The following is an 18,844-nucleotide window of genomic DNA, read 5'->3' as shown; positions in this document are numbered from 1 at the left end:
TCAGGTTCTTTCTGTGTATTAGGTTCCTCAGATTGTACATTGCCTTGCTGGTGCATTGTGATAACAAGCAGAGGGTTAAATCACAAGGTATGTGTTTGCATAGAAATGTATCAATCTTCTGGCTCTGGGAGAGGGTTTCCTAGGCAACCGGTGGGAGGGGGAGTCAGAGAGAAGTTTAGCAATGGCTGCTGGAGATGGGAAGCTAGGATCTTTTTCATGAATCGGTTCATTTGAATCAGTTCATTCAAAAGAACCGATTCATGAATCGGATCTTCGGTTCACTTCCTGAGCCGGCTCTCAAGTGAACCGAAGGTCAGGAGGGACTAGCTCCTGGCAAACACAGCTCTGCTGCAGTGAAGCAGACTGTGATGTAATTACAATGTATAGTTATTGCAGGGACTCAGATAATTGTCTGAGAGTTTATTAGTTAAAAGAATCGAATGAGTCAGAGACTCATTTGATTCTTTGAGTTAAAAGAATCGTGTCACCGTCCGAGTCCCTGCCAGACTTCCTGCTCTGCTACATGCTGCACTGCTGCATGCACCCTGTACACACACAGCTTCGCTACATGCTATACTAATGACTTCCCCCCGGACGGACTTGTCGGGAGACAGGGAGCCACAGAGCAGGAAGCCTGGCAGGGACTCGGTAAAACAATTCTTTTAACTCAAAGAATCGAATGAGTCTCTGACTCATTCGATTCTTTTAACTAATAGACTCTCAGACGATTCTGAGTCCCTGCACGACTCCCCCTGTGCTGTGAGTCAGTGCTGGCTGCCTCTGATTGGTTGGAGGGCAAGGAGGGGCGGGACTAGCTTCCACTGTAGGCTCCTATTACACTGCCTGCTGCTGCCTCTGTGCTAATCTGACTGAGCGGCTTCACTCGGGTCAGCTCAGTCAGAGGAATTGACTCTTCTGGTTCAGTGAACTGAATCCATTCAAAAGAACGATTCGTTCATGATCCGGACATCACTAATGGCTGCTGCAAAGTTAGTTTTGATTGCATACAGAGCTTAGATTGAGTTGCAGGCAGAATGCATGTGACAATACAGACAGTCTAGGAGCTGATTATATAACAGTTGCATGAACAGTTTCTTCAATAATCTGTGCAGCAAACTGATGAATCTTATGCTGAGATTTACTTGCTGGAGTATACAGGCTTTTACATATATTCTGCTATATTCCAGTGTCCATATACATCTCACTATACATGCATAGCTAGCAAGGATCCCTTGAAAGATATTTTGCAGATCTTGTAAGATCCCTTCACTGATTTTTTGACTGTTCTGCCTCTCCAATCTAAGCATTACAATGTGATCTCTGAACTTACAGTTCTGCTGAGATGGCGATAACCGTTACCTTAGGTGAATTGGCTGACATGGCTGACAGTGACTCGATCCAAATGACACCTTGTAGATCGTGAAGAAGTTTATTCCAAACTGTTCAGATCATACACCGATGAACAAATGTATAGGTAAAAAAATCATGCTGTGAGCAGCTAACAGGAAGAAGTAGCTGAGATGAGGGGTGAAGCCAGAATAAAGAAGAGGGGAGGAGACAAGAGAGAGAGCAGAAGCTAAGGGAAGAAAGAAGGGGCACACATAATGAAAAGGCAAACCATGCATGTGTAACATGATAGTTTCAATAATGATTCCCAAAAAGCTCAGCTCAGTCACTGGCCCCCATTTTGTTGGCAACCAAAGGCCCCCCAAAACTAGCAATAACAATGTGTGCAACAACGAGCAAACACCCTGAACCCAGAAGACCCAAGCACAAAATATAATACAAATAATGGATAATGGAGGAACACTCGGAAACATTCACCACTACCCATTCCAAAAATGTGTTAAAAGCCTCAAAGTACATGTACAACAGTGAGCACTCCATTGGCAAACACCGATCAAGTGGATGAGGTTAGTATAATTTTAAATTTTTTTTTAAGCCCTGAGCAGCTGAATGAGTAACCGATCTACAAAAAATCCCCTCTCCCAAAAACAGCCCAACAAATGTAAACTGTCAGGATGCTTCGGCAACAACTGAAACACTGTCACAATGTCCTTCTTTGCCAACAATTTTCGCTCCAAATTTTCGCACCCACACCGCAGCCGCATCAAAAGACGGATCAACCACTGAACAAAGTTTGGGATCAATACATTCATTGACCTTCTCCCCTTTGGGAAAGGACAAATGAATTAGCTAAAACTTGTTTGGCTCCTTCTTAGGGTCCACACCCAGGGGAGTGACCCACAAATCTGCCATAGGTCGCTCTGCAAGTGGCTTGTCCATCCACCCTAAATGCACCTCCTTAGCTAACTTCCAATGCTCATGCACTGAATGCAAATTTTTCCTAACTGCAAATGCAACAGAATAAATGAAATATGAAGCCAAACCTGAAGCTTCATTTAGCAACAAAGCAGACCCCCAATCAATCAATTTAGCAACAGAGCTGCCCCCTATTTAGATATGGCTCCATTCTATCCTGCCATACCATAGTAATTTGTTTTTATAGTGGCATCACCCCCTTTTTGCTTAGCCCCTTTAAAACATGTATTGGCTTCATGCGTTCCCCCGCAAGAGGAGTACTTTAATTTTGCCCTGAACTTGCACCCTCCTTCATTGAACAAGAAACATAACCCCTTGGCAGACGCTGCTCTGAAACTCGACAGTTCTGACCCGCCGCCTTCCCCAGAAATAGTTGAGCTGATCTAGTGGTGCTGTAGTAACCCACAACCAGAACCCAATATCCTAGTGATCAAAATGAATACTTCCATGCATAACCTTCCACTTCCTAAACTGCTCATTGTATCAGAGCCAGGCCAGGCCCCCATAAACCCAATAAGCCTCCCCAGTGGCATCTAAATAACAAAAAGGTGCAGAGCAACTTCTCCCCAATAACACTAGCCAAGATCAAAAGCCTTCAACCAATTTGAGAAAGTGCAATAAATCAAACAATACAGATGCGGTGAGCCGGTCCGGGGTATGCACTCTGACGCCAAATTATGCAATGGCTGGGTCGGGTGTAGGTGATAGTCTATAGTTTTGTTTGTGACGCCAATTGCAGCGTGCGCAGGGTACAATCACAGGGCCCTCCAAGGTGTTATAACTCACGCCCCAGATTAGGAATGCCAGAGTGGTGTAATGTCTCTGTATGGTGATGATAATGGTGTCAACGGTGTCTCCCGCCTGGGTATGGTTGGACTCCTGGAACCTGGCTCTCTTGCAATAAATTGACTGTGGTGCTAGTAGGAATAATAGAGGGATTAGCAGCAGAAATTGAGATCCAGACCTTTGGTAAAGTTCAAACTTGTCTTTACTGGTTGCAACTTTCATCCAAGCAAGGTACAGCTTTAGTCTTAGGTCCCAGCAGGTATTGGCAATGGTTGGCAGGAATAAATTGTCTGCTCTATCAACCTGGAGCTTGCAGGAAAGGACGTCTGCTTTGTTAGTTCTAAACGTTGGGCAGGAATTTGGCTTCTGTACTTTCTATCTTCTGCTGTATGGGGACTGACTAGTTGAGGAGGAATATGGTTTCTCCTGGGTCTCTGGTCTTTACTCACAGTTATCTTCACAAGGTATGATTTCACTTCCTGGAACTGGAGTTGTCTGCTTGCTTCATCCAGCCGTGGCTGCAGGGCTCAGGCTGGGGATGATGATCAATGTCTCAGCCGAGACAAGATCCTGGCTTGGTTCCCTATGCAGGGGGACTCCTGAAGACTAACACACAGCCTTCCCCAACAGGGGTGGCTGGCACACTGACTCTAACTTCCTTCTCTCCCATGAGGCAGGATATGGGCACAGCCCACTCTGCTCACAGAGGGGGAGCTAAGCTGGAATGAACTATTCCAGCCTAGATGTACTAAACTGAACTTAAGTCCTTGCCAGAACATTGCTGCCACCTGCTGGTGAACATGGAAATTACAGCAATATACACTTAACATGGTTTATAATGCACAGTTGTGAGAATATAAGGTAACCTTACATCAGATGACAAGGTTAATGCTCTTAAGAGATTGTAGCGGGGTAAAAGAGTTTAGTAACACAACTCTGGGGTGTTACACAGACACTTCTCCTTTCCTCCTTTTTTCACTCATCTTTCTTCCCACAGTCCAAATTGAAATACTCCAGGGGGAGCAAGCTAAAAATATCCACATACACCCCCTTCCAAATTTGCTCCCGCATCTCCTGTTTCAAATACGCACCTAACAGGCCCTCAAGGCAGATGTAAACCTCAACTTTCACTAATTCATCAACCAGCAGCGCCTCTTCCTCATTAGAGGGAGAACCCCAGCAACCCCCTCTGTCTCCAATCCCTGTCCTATCTCCAACACCAGAAGCAAAGATGCCCCCACAATACCTCATCCAGACACCAATCGGGCCCCTACCCAGCTCCCCAGCAAGGCTCCCCAACCCACTGCCTCCTGGTTAGCTAAGCAGAGAGAAAAGGCCCAAGAAATACAGTATCTCACCTAGCTTCCCGAGTGCCGTGAACCCATCAACTGAAGGTCCTGCATCCTGCTGAGACATCTGGCTTCTGGTTGTGATGTCATTCAGAAGTCCAGAGAAACCCATGGCCACTGACAGCCTCCTAGTTGAAGTCTCTCTGGAGGTGGTGGGTGTGGGCCTCAAGATGGCACCAGTGGAAGTGAAGGTGTGGCCAGCTCTCTACTGCCTGTGCACCGACAAGGGCCTGCTAACTGCTCCCACATCAGCTAGAGCATCGCAGCCATCACACTGTGCAGGGCAGGCCCCTCAGATGACACAGAAAGAGGGGAGCTTGCCAGACCAGGGCCGGAAACACCAACAAGTACATATTGATAATAAAAAAAAAAATATATATATATATATATATATATAGTAATCTACTCACTTGTTGAATTTATGACTTTACTGCTTTGAGTGGAGGTAAATGTCTCTGTACCCCTTATCATGCTTGACTTGTCAAGTGTAGATGTCTCTGGAATTATTGCAGCTGCTGTAGTTTGTGCTATGGAAGCTGAAAGACCACATCAATTTACTAGACATTAATTAAACACAAAAGATTTTCTAATGGTGTATACATCAATTAGCTTCTTTCTCATAAGAGACTTTGGGGTGGATTTATCATCCGCCTAAACCTTACCTTTGGCTTAAAAAAGGTGCAAAACACATATAAAAAAATAATATAAAATGCATTGTGACTAGATTTAGTTGAAACTGGCATTTTTAAGCCACCCTTTACGCTCGCCAATTTCCTAAACGGGGTACATGGCCAGGGTGGGTCGAGACTATTGCCCATGGCACATTTACGGTGTAACATCATATATGCCATAAACTGGTGTAAATGTTGACTGAAATGTACGCCGGACTGCACCTCATCAGAAAAGATACCTCCTGTTATGGCGCAGGGCCCATAAAGACAGGTGTAGTACATACCTCTCTTAATGAAACAGGGCCTTAATATCTAGCTTTATATGTCTACCAATCAGCAGTGAACCAATGTACCTTATTTTCTGCACCCAAAAAGATTAATTTATTAACACAGCGTATATTTTAAAGTTTAAAGACAGAATTTGTTTTTCCTTGTCGAATTTTAAAAGTAATAGCCTCATTTACTTTGCCATCAATATGGCCATAGGAAGTTCAGTTCAGGGAAGCACGGCCAGCCCAGGAGATCTGGCCCTCTTTTCCCAGGGTGATCATGTTAGTGAGAAACAGCCCTTTGAGACAAGCATATAGCACTGGTTGGTGGTAAGCATACGGTATATCTGATCACCTTTGATTATTTAAACCTGTTCAGAATTCCCACACCTTGTCTCAACAACAAGGTTCCTTGGTTCCTGATTATTTGAGAATGCATTTATTGTTTGCTATTCTTATATTGACTATTTCCTACCTCTGCGTCTACATTGCAGCCTTCAATGTACAGTATCTGACATATCATGCTGTATGAACTCTGCTAGTCCTGACCTCAGAATAGTATGGCCATGCTTTGGTTTGTCAATAGCATTTGCAAGCTATGAGCAGTTGCCCTCATATGCCACTTGGGGATTCCCTACACAAGACTCATACATTATCTCATAGAGTACTGCCATTTTTAGAGCCTACCTTATAGGAAGTTCATGACTGTTACAAGACCAGGTGGGAAGAAATGAAGGCTTGCCACAGGGCCGTCTTTAATATTGATTGGACCCTGGGCAAAAATTTACTTGGGCCCCCTGGATCCCGCCTTCCCACACCTTAGCAGGCAATCATGTCCTCCACCACAACACACACACACAAAAAATCCACACATCTGGTAGAGTACAGTGAATGCCTGTAAATACTTCCAGTTCTGAAGACTCCAGCGGCTCAGGATCAGTGCTCTGGGCTCAGGCTGGAAGTGGGCACCGCTCTGCAGGAAGGAGACCAGGGCTCGGCTCACCCTAGCGTTACAGTGCACCCCAGAACCCCACAGTATGCAGTATAGCACCCTATAGTATACAGCTACCCACAGTATGCAGTATAGCACCCTATAGTATGCAGAACCACACAGTATGCAGTATAGCACCCTATAGTATAAAGCACCCCACAGTATGCAGTATAGCACCCCACACTATACAGTACCCCACAGTATATTGTAGAGCAGTATAGCAGCCCACAGTATACAGCACCCCACAGTATACAACACCTCACAGTATACAGTAGAGTAGTATAGCACCTCACCGTATACAGCACCCCAAACTATACATGATACAGCACCCCACACTATCCAGCCCCCCACACTATACAGTATAGCAGTATAGCACTCCACAATATACAGAACCCACAGTATACAGTATACAACCCCCACGGTATACAGCCCCACACAGTATACAGTACAACAGTATAGCACTCCACAATATACAGCACCCACAGTATACAGTCCCCCACAGTATACAGCCCCCTACAGTATACAGTACAGAAGTATAGCACTCCACAATATACAGCACCCACAGTATAAAGCCCCCACAGTATACAGTACAGCAGTATAGCACTCCACAATATACAGCACCCACAGTATACAGTATACAGCCCCCCACACTATACAGTACAACAGTATAGCACTCTACAATATACAGCACCCACAGTATACAGTATACAGCCCCCCACACTATACAGTACAGCAGTATAGCACTCCACAATATACAGCCCCACAGTATACAGCCCCCACAGTATACAGCCCCCCACAGTATAAAGGCCCCCACAGTATACAGCCCCCCACAGTATACAGGCCTCCACAGTATACAGGCCCCCATACTATACAGCACCCCACTATACAGTAGTTTACAGTATATTAGCATAACAGCCCCTGTCACCTTTTTCTGATGTAATCTTCACACAAAAAGCTCCACAGTTAAGGCGAACTTCTATAGCAACACTCCTGGTAGAAAGGACCTTGATGGCCTCATAGCCATGTGACCAGTAATATTGCTAGGTTACTGGTCACATGGTGATGATGTTATCTAAGGTCCTAGAGAATCACAGCTCTCACAGTACGCTGCCTGGAGTGCCGACAGGCATGGCATGGCAGCACCCCCTGTGTAGCTGACAGCCTGACACCCGGGGCAGTGGCTAGCAGGGCTCAAGAGGCAGCTGCCTTGGACCCCCCAGGAGCAACTGGGCCCGGGGCAGCTGCCCCCTTTGCCCCTTGTTAAAGATGGCCCTGGCTTGCCATTGCTCTAGTGTTGTAGGTAAAGAGCTCTAGACTTTACCACTTTTGTACATTAGTTGTTTTTTTTTACTTTATATACTTTGTTTTAGTTGATAAACACGTACCAGAAACATTCACTATTATATGTTGACTATACAACGAAGTGATCAATCTCTCTTGTATTTCTAGGGTATAAGTACAAAAATATCTCCCAGCAACTTCTTTATTACACGTGACCACAAATGTGTTATCTTCTGCCTCGTTTAAAGGTTGGAGATGCCCTTCCTTATAAAACTGAATCTTCTTCACCACCAAGGTCTTGGGAGGAGAACACACTATGGTGATTGAGTCTCCCATGCTGTACTCAGAGAGTGAAGGGTTGAGAGAAATATCTGGAGCTTGTGACCTGTCTGCAAGACAAAAGTCAGTCTATGAGGTCTTAGAAGTGAAAGACATGAGCAATATATCTATACGAGATTGTTGGTTCCTAGTCAAAAGAGTAAATTTTATGGAATGCAAGAAATTTATACCTGCTAGCAGTGTCGGACTGGGGTGCCTAGGGCCTACCAGTAAAATGTATTTTGGGGGCCCATTGTATGGATACATTCAAATATATTACCTGCTCACACAGCAGATGATTGAATATGGGGTCCCTGCAGCAACTTTGAGAAGGTAGGTCCTGGGGAAAATAGGACATTGGTAGCTTTCCTCTATACCTTGAAGTCATGTTAACCCTGATCGTGTCTATAATAATAAACTATGGGGCGTTTCTTTAATAATCTATCATGTTTTTTATATGAACATAGGCTAGTGGAGGTGCTGTACGATGAATATATGTATGTAGTGCAGTAAGTCTACTGTGTTATGTGCCACTTGTGCAGGGGGTGGGAGACTAGGGGTCCACCTTGCTCAGGGGCCCACCGGGGGATTCCCCTGTACCTCTGTAACCCAGTCCAAGCCTGCCTGCTAGAATTAATAAGGTAAATAAGATGTAGCACATATAATAACAGAGTATTCTAATACATAGTATACACATGATGTTTTCTGCATTGAATAAATGAACAAATCCTCACCAAATAGGAATAATGAGACTTCATTACTTCTAGGAGATGAATCACTGCCAGACCAGAAATCGCAAGCATACTTCCCTACATCAGAGGAATCCATGCCATAGATATGATAGATGTAGGTGTTATCATTTCGGATGTATTCAGAGTTCTTATAAAAGGTAAAGTGAGCGTGTCTGTACTCTCCCAGGGTAGCACAAGTCAGAGTCACAGCCTCTCCTTTATAGTAGAGTGTATGATTCGGTGATGCACTGAGAACGGGGGGAGAAATTGTATCTGAAAGAAATTGTCTGTGTTAGAGCCCCAATCATTTAACACAAACATCCGATTTCTAGCAAAATTTTTGGCTTTTATTAATAAGCAGCCCAGTTGGCTGTCCCGACAGATTGCAGCATAATCTTTTATCCGTTACATGTTCTTGCCTTAGTGGACCTGTCATCACAAAATGCAATGCAATCTGATAGCACCACGTTGTAGAGCAGGAGAAGCTGAGCAGAGGGATATATATATTTTTGTGGGAAAAGATTATGTAAAACGTGTAATTTATACATTTATATCTCAGTTTTTTCCCACCATATGTGAACAACATCATTACAGGAAGGAGGTGTTATCAATGATTGACAGCATTGTGTGTATAGGGTCCCTTGCAGACGAGCATGTGTCGCGCTGCGGATCCACAGCGCAACTCCCGGCCAAGGGTGTAGGAACCCCCAAAAATCTGGGGGGGACAGCATTTTTGCTCGCCGGGTATATTCTTATTCAGTAAACTGCGAGTTGTTTATATCGTTAAATTTTAAGTGTGTGTGTGTGAAAAATCTCACAACAACAAAATATGCAAAAAGGAACAGTTCTTTGTTTATTAGGTCACAGAAATTAACCAAACATTTGGCATATATTTCAGTTATTCCACTTAAAACTAGTGGTAATAATACTTTTAGGGTACTTTCACACTTGCGGCAGTGTGACCAGGCGGGCAGTTTCGTCGTCGGAACTGCCCTCCGGATCCGCCAATCTGCTGCTGACTGAAAGCATTTGTGAGAAGCATCCGGGTGCGGATCAGTCTCACAAATGCATTGCAAGGACGGATCCGTCTTGTATATTTAGTTCACATTTTTACTGGTTTGCACATGCGCAGGATGGAAGGACGGATCCGGCATTCCGGTATTTTGAATGCCGGATTCGGCACTAATACATTCCTATGGGAAAAAATGCTGGATCCGGCATTCAGGCAAGTCTTCAGTTTTTTTCGCCGGAGAGAAAACCGTAGCATGCTGCGGTTTTATCTTTTGCCTGATCAGTCAAAATGACTGAACTGAAGACATCCTGATGCAAACTGAACGGATTACTCTCCATTCAGAATGCATGGGGATAATGCCTGATCAGTTCTTTTCCGGTATAGAGCCCCTGTGACGGAACTCTATGCCGAAAAAGAAAAACGCAAGTGTGAAAGTACCCTAAGTAATGCACTTTGCCTGATTTTAACAAAACAAAAGATCTTGTATAAATACAATTAAATACTATAACTATATAAATAGAAACAATTTTCTAACTGCAGACAGAGCGAGACCCTCCAAGCACCACAACCACTGCAGCGTACTTCAGCTAACTAGGTGCAAGGTCGCTGTTCCTGTAAATGTGTGCCTGCCACTGCCAGCTCACACACTAAAGCTACAGGAGATGTGTGGTAAGTGTGCACACATTCACACAAGGCACAATGGAACAAATAAGTACCCTCCATAAAGTTTCCTTTAAGCCAAATCTAAAGAACGCAAGTTTTTAAAATCCAAAAACTTTTTTCCGGCGATCACAACACATTGCAAATTCCTTTGCTATGGCTTCGATGTCTACTTTATCCATTATGTCTCTATGGATGTTGCATATAGCAACATGGTTCAAACGTTTCTGGGTCATTGTGGACCTCAACCAGGTTTTTAATCTACGCAGTGCACTAAAACTTCTCTCAGCTTCACAGGAAGAAGCAGGAATAGTTAATAGAATTCTGACAATTTTTTCTACTTGAGAGAAAAAGCATCTTTCTCTGGCAGGCATCTTTCGCAAAATATCTACAACCTCAGAGACTGAAGTGTACTTGTAAACACTTGATAAGGTGGTTATCTGGGCAGAGAGAAGATGATATTCAATCTCTGGATACTGGGGAAGAGCTTCACTAGCTTGTCCTGTCAACAGATAATGTTCCAGTTTTTCATATACAAGTAAGCCCTCTTGATCAAAGCGCTGCATTAACTGTGTCGATATAATATCCATTATTTGGAAATACTGAGGACAATAGTATTCCTTCACAGTCTTTGCATGAAATTGTTCAGTTGGCCCATGTTGAAGACGTTTAGGAATATTAGGTTGCCTTGGTACAGTAACCTCTTTTAGCTGGTATTTTTCCACTAAATTAATAGTGGTAGCAAGAACTCTTTCAAAGGACGTGTCACATCGTAACTTTTGTATAGCATCATGGGTCCGTTGTACACTTGCTAAAAGTCCTGATATGGTTTGTTCTCTGCCTTGCAAGGCTACATTCAGGCATTCTAAGATCTCCATGATGCTAAGAGAGATTTGAAGACCTAGTAGAGTTTTCCCTTGCCTAAATTGTTGTAGTAGGCCACGTGCACGTGGATTTATATCTCCACTACTTCTGGTATTTGCAATTTCTTCAAGTGTTTCCAAAATCAGCTGGTAATTATCCAGAATTTTTTTCACAGACTTCACTCTAACAGTCCAGCGTGTTGGGCACAATGGTTTAATATGCAAGACTTTAACAGGCCCTTCAGCTTCATGATGCACAATTTCTGAAAGTGTGGTTCTGCATTTCATAGATTGCCCAAACAGTTTGCCAAGATCTTGCACACACATAAGTGCATCTTCCAGTATTGGACATTGATGTGCTGCGGCCTGCATAACTAAATTTGTGCAATGTGCACCGCAATGGACATAAATGGCAAGTGGATGTTCCTGCTTGATTAATGCCTGGGCACCATGATATTTACCAGCCATATTTGAAGCTCCATCATATGTTTGCCCTCGCAACATTGACATACAAAGCCCATTACGGCATAAAGCATCCTTGACAATCTGTGCGATTGCAGATCCACTTGTTTCATCAACTTGATATAAGCCTATGAAGTCCTCATGTGGGTACAAGTCTTCATCAACATAGCGGATACAGAAACTTTCTTGTTCTTGACCAGATATATCTTGTGTGCCATCAACAATAATTGCAAAAACATTATTCCCAATCTGTTTCCGAATAAGGCGTAATACGGTGTGAGACAATAACTTCAAAATCTCATTTTGAATGTCGGGACTCATGTATTCTGCTTTGTGTGTTATCCAATTTTTTAGATAAGACACATCATCTGCTCGTGCAAGCAGAAACTGTTTAAAATTGCCATCATTGTCTTCATGGCCACGAAGAGGGAGACCTTGTTTTGCCAACAGGGCTATTGTTTGTACTATCTTGATGAGACACAGCCATGCATCATTCTGTTGCTGTTGAACTTGTAGTGAAAGCTGAGCATTAATCGGTTGCGAACCTTTATGATGCAATAGTTGCTTTATAGAATATGTATGAGCAGAACAACTCTGATGTTTTTTAAACTTTTCAATAGCTTTTTTCCAATTTTTAAAGCCTACACACACAAATGCTGGCTCAGTGTTCTTTTCGAGTTGAGTCAGATTCAGGACGGCTGCTTTAGCACAGTAGAAACATAGTACCCCTTCAAGAGTAATACTATAGTGCAGCCATGGAAAGCTTTGGAACCAGCACTCTTGAAAATGTAGAACACGCTTCTTTGCCTTTTGCGTTACAATGGTCTGAGCTGGAATTGTTTTGTAGTCTGGTTGATTTGGTACCACTGCCGTTCGTAATGTTTTCTCATCATCAGCTGGAAGAGAAATGCATTTTCCTTTCGTGTAGGTTTTAGATTTACTATGAACATCTACAGTTTTGATTGCAGGACCACAAGCATGGTCTTCCTCACCATCACTACTTGAGTCACTCATGAGGCCAACTGCTTCTAAAGACACTGTCTCAGCATATTCTTTTTGTGGCTCAACCAAATGATGCCTGACTGGTGATTCAGTGACCTCTTTTTGATGACATGCTTCTGAGCTTGAGGATGCATTTGCTTTACTAGGCTTTGTAAAAAACCTGCGGATATCCATTCTGACTATCTTCACTCAAACTGACTTTTAAGGTTCCAGAAAAAACAAAATTTAAACGAAGAATCATAATACTGTACGATAACAAAAGATTTAGATTCCCCCCCCCCCCCCGCCGAAACAATAATCTCCCCTTATATATAATTTACTTACAGTTCTGAAGACTCAGGGGTGCTGACAGGCTTGGCTGGGCAGAAGGAGTGTGGGAGACTGTGAGGCCTTTTTCTCCAAGCTGCTCCGGATCAGTGCTCTGGGCAGCTGGGCTCCGGGCTGGAAGTGGGCACCGCACAATAAGAAAAAAATATTTTTCATTACACCTCAGGTCATACCACCAATCAGACCCCCAATGTTAATCAGACCTCAGCTAACAGCCCCAATAAGATCCCCAATGTTAATAATACCTCAGATCACACCTCAGCTCAGACCCCAATATGAATGACCCCCAATCAGACCTCAAATAAGAGCCCCATGCCTCATAGCAGCCCACAGTGCCTCTCATCAGCCAGTAATAACAGAACCCCCCCAATCATGTGCCAGTAATAACAGACCCCCCCAATCATGTGCCAGTAATAACAGACCCCCCCAATCATGTGCCAGTAATAACAGACCCCCCAATCATGTGCCAGTAATAACAGACCCCCCCAATCATGTGCCAGTAATAACAGACCCCCCTCCCAATCATGTGCCAGTAATAACAGACCCCCCAATCATGTGCCAGTAATACCAGACAGACCCCCCAATCATGTGCCAGTAATACCAGACCCCCCAATCATGTGCCAGTAATACCAGACCCCCCAATCATGTGCCAGTAATACCAGACCCCCCAATCATGTGCCAGTAATAACAGACCCCCCTCCCAATCATGTGCCAGTAATAACAGACCCCCCTCCCAATCATGTGCCAGTAATAACAGACCCCATAACCATAATCATGTGCCAGTAATACCAGACAGACCCCCCAATCATGTGCCAGTAATACCAGACCCCCCAATCATGTGCCAGTAATACCAGACCCCCCCATCATGTGCCAGTAATACCAGACCCACCCAATCATGTGGCAGTATTGTAATACCAGACCCACCCAATCATGTGGCAGTATTGTAATACCAGACCAGACCCCCCAATCATGTGCCAGTAATACCAGACAGACCCCCAATCATGTGCCAGTAATACCAGACAGACCCCCAATCATGTGCCAGTAATACCAGACCCCCCCCAATCATGTGCCAGTAATACCAGACCCCCCAATCATGTGCCAGTAATACCAGACCCCCCCATCATGTGCCAGTAATACCAGACCCACCCAATCATGTGGCAGTATTGTAATACCAGACCAGACCCCCCAATCATGTGCCACTATACCAGACCCCCCAATCATGTGCCAGTAATACCAGACCCCCCCCATCATGTGCCAGTAATACCAGACCCCCCCATCATGTGCCAGTAATACCAGACCCCCGAATCATGTGCCAGTAATACCAGACGGTCCAGACCCCCCCCCGCCTCCAGCCACACCCATGCCCGCCTCCAGTTAAGCCCATGTCCCGCCTCCACCCCTGGTCGCTGTCACACCGCGATCGTTACGCCCCTGAAGAGGTCCATTAGCATATTATAAGTCTTTATTTTAAGAGAACGGCGGCAGCGGCAGGCAAGGAGTTATAAAACACACTGTTATGTACTGCTGACATCAGCCCATCGCTAATGTCAGTCAGCTACATAACGTAACGTTTTTTCTGATGATTGACAGATTCTGAAACCTGTTTAAAGGGTTTCTACCACCAGAAATACTGTTATGTAGCTGACTGACATTAGCGATGCACTAATGTCAGCACTACATAACAGTATGTTTCTAACATTAGTCCCTGCAGCCGTTTTTGCTAAAAAAGCACTTTTATTATATGCTAATAAGCCTCTAGGTGCTATGTGGGCGTAAAATCAGCACCTAGAGGCTCCGTCCACTCACCCATTATCCCGCCCAGGTCCAGTGTTGTGCCCGCCCAGCTCCTCTTGATTGATGGCACAGTCCGCCGCATCGCTGCCGAAATCCCGCGCCTGCGCCGTTCACTTCTGTCTTCGGCGCAGTGAGTGAATGACGCGATCCTGGTGCCGGATTCCTCACTGCGCCTGTGCTGACTACGTCACAGTGAGGAAGCCGGCATCAGGAGAGCGGCCTTCACTCACTGCGCCGAAGACAGAAGTGAACGGCGCAGGCGCGGGATTTTGTCAACGCTGCTGCGAACCGTCACATCAATCAAGAGGAGCGGGGCGGGCAGAACAGGGGACCTGGGCGGGATAATGGGTGAGTGGACGGAGCCTCTAGGTGCTGATTTTACGCCCACATAGCACCTAGAGGCTTATTAGCATATAATAAAAGTGCTTTTTTAGCAAAAATGTCTGCAGGGACTAACGTTAGAAACATACTGTTATGTAGTGCTGACATTAGTGCATCGCTAATGTCAGTCAGCTACATAACAGTATTTCTGGTGGTAGAAACCCTTTAAACGCTGTTACATTTACACACTTCAAATGTTTTATATACCTTTTTAGAAGTGTCTATCTATAACAGGTGTCAGGACTGTCTTGGTCACTCTGCAGGCAGGGCACAGCCAGGGGGCACTGGGCTGGGCACTACTTGGGCAGGCTGCTGGAGCTGGACTGGAGTCTACTCTGGAGATGAAGAATGATTTCAATTCTCCCTCCCTGCCTCTCTCTCTGATGTCACTTCCTGTGTGGAGTCTGGACCTGACTTCCTTATCAGAGAGAAGGAGGGAGGGACTGGGACTCGGGAGGCAGAGGAGGAGCGAGCAGTCCGGAGACTGAACAGTGAGTTAACCGCTGCACTGCCTGGCACTGGCAGCCGCATCACTGACTGTAGTGTAGACTGGAGGTGGGAGGGAGGAGGAGGAGGGGGGGGAGGCTCGGGAGCGCTGCGCAGCTCAGCTGATCACCCGGCCACCGCAGAAGTGAGTGACTGACAGCTTTAAATATGCGATCGGCGTCTCGGACGGGTGGCTGGCAACCCTGGAGCCTGGGGGGGATTTAACCAAACCTGTCCCCCCCGCATTATTTCCTGGGGGGGATCCGTCCCCCCCGTCCCCCCCACTTCCTACGCCCATGCTCCCGGCCTGACGTCACAGCACTGACAGGGTCGCATAGCATTATTCTGATTTATGATGCTATGTAACCCTTAGAGGTCTGGAATGTATTGGATAACATTGACATAATGTTGCTAGTGTTATCCAATGCATTCCAGAACTGCAAGGGTTACATAGCATCATAAATCAATATAATGCTATGCGACCCCGTCAGTGCTGGGATGTCAGGCCGGGAGCTGCGCTGCAGACACGCAGCGTGACAAACGCTCGTCTGCAAGAGGACTAACCCTAAGTTTACACCTGAGCGTTTTACAGCGCGTTCAAACGCGCTGTAAAACGCTCAACACGTGAAAACCAATGCTTCCCTATGGCCCTGGTTCACACTTGAGCGTTTTACAGCGCGTTTGAACGCGCTGTAAAACGCCCTTGCAAAAAACGTGCATAAAAACGCGCGACAAATACGCGCGTTTTACGCGCGTCTCAGAAACGCTCAGGTGTGAACCCAGGGTAAGTGTACATAGAGAGAGAGCTGTCAGTCACTGGTAACTCCTCCCTCTTGTACCGAGTTTAACTGAATAAAGCACTGTTTTTCTACTATTGACCTAAGGCTCCATTTCCGAGTTATATTTTTTCTTAAGGTCCAGAGGAGGGCAACTAAAGTAATAACTGGAATGGGGCATCTACAGTACCCTGAAAGATTATCAAAATTAGGGCTATTCACTTTAGAAAAAAGATGACTGAGGGGAGATCTAATTAATATGCATAAATATATCAGGGGTCAGTACAGAGATCTATCCCATCATCTATTCATCCCCAGGACGGTGACTGTGACGAGGGGACATCCTCTGCATCTGGAGGAAAGAAGGTTTCTACACAAACATAGAAGAGGATTCTTTACGGTAAGAGCAGTGAGACTATGGAACTCTCTGCCTGAGGAGGTGGTGATGGTGAGTACAATAAAGGAATTCAAGAGGGGCCTGGATGTATTTCTGGAGCGTAATAATATTACAGGCTATAGCTACTAGAGAGAGATCGTTGATCCAGGGAGTTATTCTGATTGCCTGATTGGAGTCGGGAAGGAATTTTTAACTCCCCTAAAGTGGGGAAAATTGGCTTCTACCTCACAGGTTTTTTTTTGCCTTCCTCTGGATCAACTTGCAGGATGACAGGCCGAACTGGATGGTATATGTCTTTTTTCGGCCTTATGTACTATGTTACTATGTTACTAATATGCTAATTCTGTTTTGGTGCAATAAGGGCGTCACCATTGCTCTTATTATACCTAAACTCCACTCATTTTTGTGGTCAATGGGATTTCAGAAACAAGTTATCCACCAATCTCACTATCACAGACATATTCTAAAAGTCCTTTTTTGGAAACCTCTTTTATACAGTAATATTCAGCAACAACTAAAAGTTCAACATATCATACTTTATATGCCCATTGTTCACAGCTGTGGGCCCAACAAACAAGGAACCATTTCCATGTAAACAAACTTATGCCTCATTCACATGTCACTGCTTTATGGTCCCTTTACACGGGGTGACATTTCTTCCCTACAAACTGCTGATTGCTTGAGAAGGAGACCACGGGTATTACATGCAGTGATCTTCTCCAGAGTATTCGGAGGAGTGCGCCGATCACTAATACCATTGCTCTTCCCCATACTGTCTCGTTGTTTCCCGGCAGCAGATTGTGTTTAAACAGCGCGATCGGACACTGGGAAACGATGATCTTTTGTGCTGTACAAAATATATAATTACCTGATGAACGAGCATTTTGCTCGTTGATTGTGTAATTGGTGGTGCATTTACACCGGAGGATTCGAATATTCGCGCCCAACACTAATGCTGGTATGCATAGCAGGCTGTTGCAAGAGCCATTTTGCATTAAAATTTGCAGCTTTCCCGCTTTTTCCAACACCCTTGCCATGTTTCCAAAAAGTGGGCAGGATATGGGCAGGAGGAGGCAGAGCCAAGACACTGCTGCACATTGCACGAGAAATCTACTCAAGTTGGTGGCTGGAATAGATTTCTGTCCTGGCGCATGGACAGCAGAAGATGCAATAAATTTATTAAGAGACGTACACCTCCTAATAAATTCTTTGGAACTTCCACCGGTGGGGTTCTTACTTAGACCAGCATGTGAAAAACTGGTCTGTAGTAAATAAATCCCAATGTTTCTAGATTTATATCTAAACTAAATGTACATGTATGAATCAGTGAGACGTATAATCTTGGAATGGGGGGATGTAGAGCTCTAGGACTGGGGGTGCAGCTTCATACAAATGATGATACAATGCCATACACAGGCACAATATGGAGTTGTCCTAGCAAAGGCCAGCATAATTTAGGCTCTGTGTATTGCCACCCAGCACTGTAAGATTACTGTGGATTTTTGCCTCAGATTTCACCCTTTGCAATTCAAAAATCATGAAGGCTTATTAAGAGGGTTTTACTTTTGTTTCAAAGTTTCAAAAGAGAAGAGTTTGTCCTTTGTTGTTTGCATACTATACCAAACATACTTTTCTAGACATTAACTCCCTACAATGGATAAATCATGGTCAGGGCAGGTGGGTGTATTTAATTTCAGCTACAAAACTACCTGATTGGAAGATTAAAAATAAAATAATAAATATTATTATATCATTAATTGATAAAAACAGGAATCAAAGACTGGCACTCATGTAACGAGTGTAACAGGCTAGAGCAGTGATGGCGAACCTTTTACAGACTGAGTGCCCAAACTGTAACCCAAAACCCACATATTTATCACAAAGTGCCAACACAGCAATTTAACCTGAATACTACAGTCCAGTATAGTATTATATCTTCCATGTACTTTATCATTTAGCTATAACA

At 44.6% G+C, this 18,844-nt stretch overlaps 1 protein-coding gene across 3 annotated transcripts in view; it reads right to left on the bottom strand.

The window, feature by feature from the left end:
* The window catches only part of LOC122933256, a 74,118-nt gene that overhangs the window by 34,161 nt on the left and 21,113 nt on the right, over positions 1-18,844 (bottom strand). For 2 of the 3 annotated variants that reach the window (XM_044288134.1, XM_044288139.1), the window contains exons 5-7: positions 8,722-8,991; positions 7,774-8,058; positions 4,868-4,993 (exon numbers count right to left, since the gene is read on the bottom strand). In XM_044288134.1, coding sequence (XP_044144069.1) covers positions 4,868-4,993; positions 7,774-8,058; positions 8,722-8,991 — 681 coding nt within the window. The remainder of the gene's footprint in view (positions 1-4,867; positions 4,994-7,773; positions 8,059-8,721; positions 8,992-18,844) is intronic. The other variant, XM_044288147.1, reaches the window with a different exon arrangement.

This window comes from Bufo gargarizans, chromosome 1 (genome assembly GCF_014858855.1).
Source record: "Bufo gargarizans isolate SCDJY-AF-19 chromosome 1, ASM1485885v1, whole genome shotgun sequence".
NCBI classification, from domain to species: Eukaryota; Metazoa; Chordata; class Amphibia; order Anura; family Bufonidae; genus Bufo; species Bufo gargarizans.
The sequence above is the reverse complement of the archived record's forward strand: the minus strand, read 5'-3'. Positions and strand labels throughout refer to the sequence as shown.